The sequence below is a fragment of the Gavialis gangeticus genome, unplaced genomic scaffold (genome assembly GCF_001723915.1).
Source record: "Gavialis gangeticus isolate Ggan-Ray unplaced genomic scaffold, GavGan_comp1, whole genome shotgun sequence".
NCBI classification, from domain to species: Eukaryota; Metazoa; Chordata; order Crocodylia; family Gavialidae; genus Gavialis; species Gavialis gangeticus.
The window spans coordinates 4,547,604-4,555,487 of record NW_017729023.1 but is presented as its reverse complement, the minus strand read 5'-3'; the positions used below and the strand labels follow the sequence as shown (position 1 = coordinate 4,555,487).

At 42.7% G+C, this 7,884-nt stretch overlaps 1 protein-coding gene across 4 annotated transcripts in view; it reads right to left on the bottom strand.

Moving 5' to 3' along the window:
* The window catches only part of ANKRD17 (ankyrin repeat domain 17), a 200,020-nt gene that overhangs the window by 19,075 nt on the left and 173,061 nt on the right, over positions 1-7,884 (bottom strand). For all 4 annotated transcript variants that reach the window (XM_019516757.1, XM_019516758.1, XM_019516760.1 and 1 more), the window contains 5 exons: positions 6,403-6,574; positions 4,904-5,348; positions 2,747-2,902; positions 2,448-2,597; positions 306-1,954 (listed from right to left, as the gene is read on the bottom strand). In XM_019516757.1, coding sequence (XP_019372302.1) covers positions 306-1,954; positions 2,448-2,597; positions 2,747-2,902; positions 4,904-5,348; positions 6,403-6,574 — 2,572 coding nt within the window. The remainder of the gene's footprint in view (positions 1-305; positions 1,955-2,447; positions 2,598-2,746; positions 2,903-4,903; positions 5,349-6,402; positions 6,575-7,884) is intronic.

The window sequence follows — 7,884 nt, the reverse complement described above, 5'->3', positions numbered from 1 at the left end:
TTTGGTTTGGGTTTTTTTTGGGGGGTTTTTTTTTTTTTTTGGGTGGGGGGGCATGGTAGGGAGGAAATAGCAGTGGATGGTTTTGGGAGGGCAAGGACTAGAAATATGCGTGTTAAAGAAAATTAAACCTCAAACTTTAAAGCATAATTTCATTTCAAACAGATGGATTCTAAAACAGGCAAACTGTGGAATACATAGGTAATTTAGTATAAGAACTCAAGGAGAAGAGCTAGAAAATAGCAAGTGAAACCATTCAGCTGCTACTTAACATTAGACTCCAAACGCAATTCCATACAAATACATACCTGAGGGACTTGGAGCTGGCCTTTGTAGTGGTGGCCTAAAACCTGGGGCTTTGGACGTATCAGACTGATGTAAAGGATCTGAATTTGGCAAAAATGAAGACTTTCCTGACAGAATGGATTCTGGTGTTGCCTGAGATGAAACTACAGATCCACCCCAAAAGGCATGAGCAGAAGTAGGACTGTTTTCAAACAGTGTGCTAAAGGGCCCAAATGGCAAGGTAGCACTGAAGTTGGTACCCATAGACTTGTTTGCTGGATGGGCAGAATTTTGAGAAGCACTTTGTGTACTTAAGGTAATAGGAAGCTGCACTGAAGAAGGAACACTGTGGGGCCTTTTAATGTGATTTACATTGAGGACTGCAACAGAAGAACTTTGCACAGGAGCTGGATTCTTGTGAGTGGTATTTGTTCCATGGGCAGGTGGTCTGATAGCCGGGGTTTCCATTTTAGCTGCAGACTGAGTAGATCCCACTGATGTCTGAGGAAGGGGATAAGTCATTGGGGCATTTGTTGGACCTGCGACTGGGGCAGATGAACATGTTGCTGCTAAATTTGGAGGCATAGCCATTCTAAGATCTGATGCAGGAACCTGAGGCTGCTGTAGAGGAGGTCTTGCTTCTTGAGAAAGAGATCCTGGGGATTGCTGATGAGCAGGGTGCACTGAAGAACTCCCAAGAGAATTAGTGCTTGGCTGCCTGCTGCTGGCTGAATTACTTGTTTCCGCTGCTGGTGGACTACTCACATCCTGGTCGGAGGAAGATGTGCCCTTATTTGGAGACGCTGTTACACAATCTGAAGGACTGTTTCTAGAAACTCCTGCTGGCTGAGCTGGTGGTGAAGGGGATGATGGGGAAGATACAGGGTAGTGTTCTTTGGCAGTAGGAACAGGATATGTGGCATTTGTAGGTGCTGTGCTGTTGCTACTTGCTGTGGTTGTGACTGTGGTTGTGGTAGCATTGGATGTCTTCACAACCGTAACAAAAAGCTGCTTTCTGACTGAAGGTGAACTGGGACTGCCATTTGTAGATGAACCAGGCACAGTAGAAGCCGCTAAATTTGTAGCTGTTGGACTAGTAGTCAAAGAACCTGCTGAATTCACCTGAGAACCACTGCTGTTCTGACTGCTATGGCGAGGCACCATGTGAGGTTTAGGTGAGTTAGTAGCTCTTGCGGGGCTCAAAGGCCGAACAGGAAAAGGACCCCAAGTGGACTGAGCTGGTGGAAAAGTACCTCCGAAGTGGGTCATGGGCAACCGAGGGGGACGGATTTGCTGGAAAGTCTGAGCAGCAAGTAAAGCATGTGCAAACTGTGGAGGAGGGTATGCTAATGGAAGAGAGACTGGAAAACCAGGCCGTACATTATTCACTGGATTCTTGATGGTTTTGTGAGCGGACGCTGAAGAAATTGCAGGCACAGTGAGTGCTGTGGCAGTTTGAGATGTTGACGAAGCAGCTACAGTGGCAACTTTGATCCCCATTAGAGAACTGTTAGCAGCAGTAGTGGAGGCAGGTGTTGATGACCCTACTTTGGAGTTTGCTGCAGAACTTTTCAAACGATTCTTTGGAATAAGTTCATCAATTTCCTTATCTGGATCCTTTATCAGAGCATTGATCAACTGCGTTGCTTGTCTTGTTGATTCTGTGCCACCCCTATAAAAAAGAGTAAAGGGGAGGGAGGGGATACAGTTACTGATATTTTGCTCTGAACTTTTGCATTACATAACTCAGATGAATGGCCTAGGGCTAGATTCTGCCAACCTAGTACAGGTAAAAACCCAGCATGAAGTTTGGCATGCTCAGGGGAATTAGATGCTTGATTAGCTTCATGAATAAGCTAATGGTGAAAACAATGTCACAGATACAAAAACATTATCTAGTCCACAACAACTGATTCACAGGTCTAGTACAGATGCCTTTATTTTTGGTCTTTAAAAAGAATAGAGACATGACTGCTTATTCCAGATTTTTCTATTTCAACCTTAAATAGCATGATAAGCATCAATTATGTTCATCATTTTTGCTAAAATTTCTGCTCAATTAGAAAGTCTTCAAGAAAAATGATTTATTAAACTACAAATCCCCCTTTAAAATGCACTCTACTCACTTTACAGAGAATGTTTTCAACTGCCAGATGACTATTTACCTTATTGTTATTATTCTGTCCCCAGTCTTGTCTTTCTGTTTGTCAATGTCTATATGTGCTCCTGTGAACTCCCGAATAGCATTAATGTTACATCCTCCTCTTCCAATCACTCTGGAAATTACAGTTGATGGAACAGAAACTTTCTTTGATCTGTACAAAAGGAAAGTATTACGTTAGTGGGACAGGATTCAATGGATCGAAATAGGATTGGCAAGAACGCAAGATAAATGCCAAGTAAGGATGTAAGAAGGGAAATTTATTCCTTCTACTGGTATGCTTCTTGCACACAAGTCATTTACCTTCTCACAACTTCCTTCCATCCTTCTTCCCTCTTCTGGCCACGTTTAGGACTAGCTATGGTTAATTTTCCATTCGGAGAAGAAAGAGGAGAAGGACCAGATTTCGTGCTGGTAGACAAGGAATTACTGGTGACTTCACTGATGACCTCAGACAGCCTTTGAGAAAAGGTAAGAAACATAAGCTACATTATTAATACACAATTTCTTTAAGCTCATTTCAAAATGGAACTGGCCATTTCTCTTTAGTCCTAGGGAACAAAATATGACATTTCAACAAAAAAAAAAAAAATCACACTGAAAATCACAACTGCCCAGTAACGCAAGTACAAAAGCAACCACGCATTTCTTTATATACCTATATGAATAAGGATAAATAGTTGTCCAGTATTTTAGTCAGATTATGTGGCTCAAACAATAAAAGATTTCCCTCCTTCCCAATACTGAAAATCCAGAAACAGGTTCACAGAATCTGAAGAAGTTGCAGAGCAGCAAGCTATCCAAACCATTGCTGAAGAAGCCTACACAGATCAAGTACAGAGTGTGGATTCTTTCAATGTCTGACTAATGAATAATACAGGGATGAACTCTATGTGCATGTGTATTACTGGCACTTTGAATTCTATCTATAATCTGAAAATATTCAAAGGTTCACTTCAGACTTTTAAAGCATTAAAAGTAATATCCACTAGATTATATACCACTTGAAACACAGCAGTCTTCTACTTAAAACTCAGACTACATTTTTTGCTTTCCATCAGCTTCCCCAGAGGAACATACACTGCTGTTCAGTTCCCACTACCACAGGATGTTGATTATACCAATTCTAGTTTCTACAGGCATCACAAGAGGAGTAGTTTTAAGCTGAAGTATAGCACTACTCTTTTATAGTTTGAGTTTAAAAAAATTACACAATATCAAGAGACCAGCTAGAAAAGAATGAGGCAGAAGGGAAAAGCAAAAATAATAGTCCAAAAGGCACAGGGCACAAAGGAGATGTAATAAGAACAGTGACTGAACTAATGGAAATGCTCATCTCCAAGTCCATATGTAGCAACACAATCCTCTAGTTACAGAGTTGTAACTCATGACATTTATCCTCAAAATATATTGTTTTAATGTAAAAAAAATGGACTCTATATATTTATGAGGACTTGTGGTACAGGTGGTATCTTTTATAAGTAGCTAGATTTTTTCAAAAAAAATCTTTAATGGCAAACTTTCGGCCACAAACCACCTTCATCAGGCATAGGAGAAAAGATTGTTAAATTATACCCGGGAGAACTTTTACAATCTTTTCTTCTATGCCCAATGAAGGGTGTTTGTGTCCCAAAGTTTGCAATTAAAAATTTTTTTTTTTGCAAAAATCTAGTTGGTCTAATAAAAGATATCACCTCTATCACAAGTCCTGATTGCTTTTGCCACTAGAGCAATACAGCTACAACCCAGATACCCGACACACGAAAGATATCAAATTGTAGCCGATTTTTAAAATGAGATCATTGTAATTTTACAAAGCAAGTTTTACCACCTGAAACTTGAGATCCTGCTCCTGCCCTTGTTCAAGCCATAGTCACAGAGCTTCACCACAGAGCTCAGAAATACCTCACCACATAAGGAACACCTACCCAGAATATCATTCCATCTATTTACTCCTCTGCGAAATACAAAAACACCATAACCAGAAGGAAATATGACTACATCCTGCTTACCACCAAACAACTTCAAGGTAAACAAACTATTCCAACTGTTCTCTGAGCCTAATCTGCCTATAAAATGAACTGTTCCAAACAGGTGATTTTACCACATCTTCAACTCTCCTATGAAATATGAAGTTTCATTTCTACCCAGAAGAACTTTTACAGTCTTTTATCCTATGCCTGACGATGGGTGTTTGTGCCCGAAAGCTTGCAATTAAAGAATTTTTTTTTGCAAAAAATCTGGTTAGTCTAATAAAAGATATTGCCTCTACCATGAGTCCATATATTTATGGCACTTAACGGAAAAGCAAGGACTTGAATGCTTCTGATCTATTTTCTAATTAGCAAGGTTCTAAAAAGAGCAATAAAACAAAGTGGTCATGGTCTTAATTAGACCTTCCTGCTCAAAATTACTTTCATTTTACACTTGGAGTTGTAATAAGTAGTCACAGTAACTTACTTTATTGACGATTTGCCAGAAGCAGCTTTCCTTTCATCCTTTGGAAAAATGACAAGTACTGATGGTTGTTTCTTGTTCTGAGGGTTTGCAATGGCTGTGGAAGAATGATTGTCACTTTTGTGGCTGCTGTTGCTATTGCTGCTTTCATCACTACAGCTGGAAATCCTCATGTTATCACTATCACCACTTTCGCTGGTACTGCTACTCTTCGACTCACCATTTACTTTTTCAGGTTGACTGTAGGAGATTGGGAGTTGATCATCAAATAAAATCTGCACGTTATCTGGGGTAATCTTGTTTTTCCTGTTTTTCCTCTTTGAGCTTGTTGTGGTGATCGTGTTATTCCTTTTTCCATGGGAGCCTGCTAATGTTGTCCAAGTTGCAGATATACCAATGGTGGTTGTAGTCGTGGCACTTGGAGGCTCCATTGGAACCTCAGGCTCATCTGATGGGGAATCAAAAGAGACTGCATCAACATAAGGAAATAGCACTTGCAGGTTATTCAAGTTTGGTTTTAAAGTTATGCCTAACAAATCTGGCAACTTCCTATTACGCTTAACAATTTGGAATCATACCCATGAGATCATGTAATGAACAAGTAATTGATACACAGCTTTCATTAAAAAGGAAAAGCAAAAATAACCAAACAAAAAAAGGAAAAACCATTATAATACCACTACATAAATCAGTAGTATGCTCTCAATAGAAATACTTTATTATTCTATTCAGACTTTTTTGGGATATCAGAATAAGGGGGCATTTGAAGATGACAAGCAGCAGCAAATTCAATTCTGATAAAAAGATTTTTTTCAATACAACACACAAATTGGTACGTAACCTCTTTACCACATGGCATCAGAAGCTAAATTTTAAAAAGAAATAAGATCATTTTGGAAAGGCTGAAAATTCAAGCTTTCCCGACTTGGGGAAGCAAGTGAAATGGGTGAGCAGGAGAACAGCCTTGGGGACTGATTACCTCACAACTGCCAGTTGGTAATGGCTAGAGATGTAAATATTGTTTAAAAATCAACTGTTTAACCTCCTCTAATTTATATCAGTCCTGCAGAAGAGGGGCAGGGCAGTGCAGGGAGCTGGGGCTGAGGGTGATAGTGATATGTGAAATTGATGCAAATTCCGCTGCCAATCAGGAACGACAAAAGCCACTGGCTGCAGCAGGTTCCACAAGGTGACTGTGGGCCCCTGCCAAAGCCGCTCCCCCAAGAGTGGGCAGCACCAAGTCAGGAGGTAAACAGTAAACATTAAATGATATGAATATAATTACTGTTTAACTTTTTACATCCTTATTATGGCTGTGCACACCACTTACCTGATGCAATATGACAAGCTGTATGTTTAAGAAGAATTTTAAAAGAAATGTAGATAAGAGCCATCTTATCTACATTTCTTTTGGAAGTTTATATCAAATGTTTTGGCAGAAAATTCTCAGTCATGGAAACTAATGGGAGAAGACAATCTATAAGACACAACATGACAAATACCTTCAGCTTTCAGCTTTTCCTTCTCTTGAGCGGCTTGTAGTTCAAAGTTTTCTTTGTTTTTTGCTTCAATTTCTTCTAGCTTTCTTCTTTGTTCCTCCTTTTTTTTTCTCCTTTTCTCCTTTCTTTTTTCTCTTTTGGCAGCCAAAGCCAGCCTCCTGCTTTCTTCCCTTAACTGGAAGTCAAGAACATGGAGCAGTGAGACACTGATAAAGAAAAATTACACATATCTACACAGATGCCAGATCAACGCTTAAGGTTTATTACTTTCTTATAAACATCTATTTTCAATGGCGAAACCAAAGCCTTTACATCTTCTCCACCCTAATCGGCACAGTTGATTTCCTGAATGCTTAACACCTCCTTAAACTGCAGAAATTCCACTGATGCTAAATGAAATACTGCATATGTAAAGAGATAAGACAGTGAGCAGTGAGGAAGGAAAAAGAAAAATTTTGCTCTATGAGTGGTCTCCAACCTTTTTAAATACAAGATCACTTTTTGACTTAAAGTCCAACCCAGGTTCTACCGTGCACTGCTGCCACTCCCCCCCTGCCCCAGCAGGTCAGTCTGTGGGGGGGCCAAGATTGAGGCAAAGGAGAAAAAAATTATTTGGGGGGAAGAACGCAGCCACCCGCACCAGGTAAGTCTGTGGGGGAAGGGGTGGGGTGAGGGGGGGCTAGATCGAGGCCCCAAAGGTGAGAGAGGGAGTGAGGCACAGACAGGAGCAGGGACTGGGGTGAGTGGGGCCCCAACCCGGCCGGTGGGACAAGCAGAGGCCCAGTGGGCACATGCCCCCCCTATGGGCGACTGGTGCCTCCTGGCTCTGGGGGGGACACCAGTGGCTGACTGCTGATGGAGTGGGTGGGGGGGTACCCAGCGGCCAATCGCCAACCCTGGAAGCAGCAGCAGCAGCAAACCAGAACTGCTGCTGGCAAAACCAGAAGTGCCACTGACACTTCTCGGGGGGGGGGGGGGGCCCCCCCCCCCCCACCCAAAAGGGGGGGGACAAAGGGGGGTTTTTTTTTTGGCCCCTTGTGGGCGGGGGGGGGGGGCCCCCCCCCCCCCACCACATGGGCGAAAAACAACACCACACCCGTGGCCCCCCTCTCGGTTGCGGGGGGGGGGGGGGGGGTGGCACTGGCTGGCGCTCCCCACTCCCTGGCCAACAGGGGCCAAATTACACATCGCCTATGTGCCCCCTCGTTTGTGCATGGGGTGGAGGTGCCTGCCGCTGCGCACTGGGCTTTAAGCCTTGCTGCGCCAAGAGCCACACGATGCCACGTGCATCCCACAGCCAGCGCACAGGGGACGAGGGACAGCTGCAGCAGGGAGCAAAGCATAGTGGCAGCCTCCTCCACCCCGCGCACAGATTGGAGGGGGCATTCTCATTAGGAAGCTGGGGGACTGTGGTGTAGACACCCATACAATCCAATGGGTCGCCAACTGGTTAGAGAGTCGCACCCACAGGGTGGTAGTGGATGG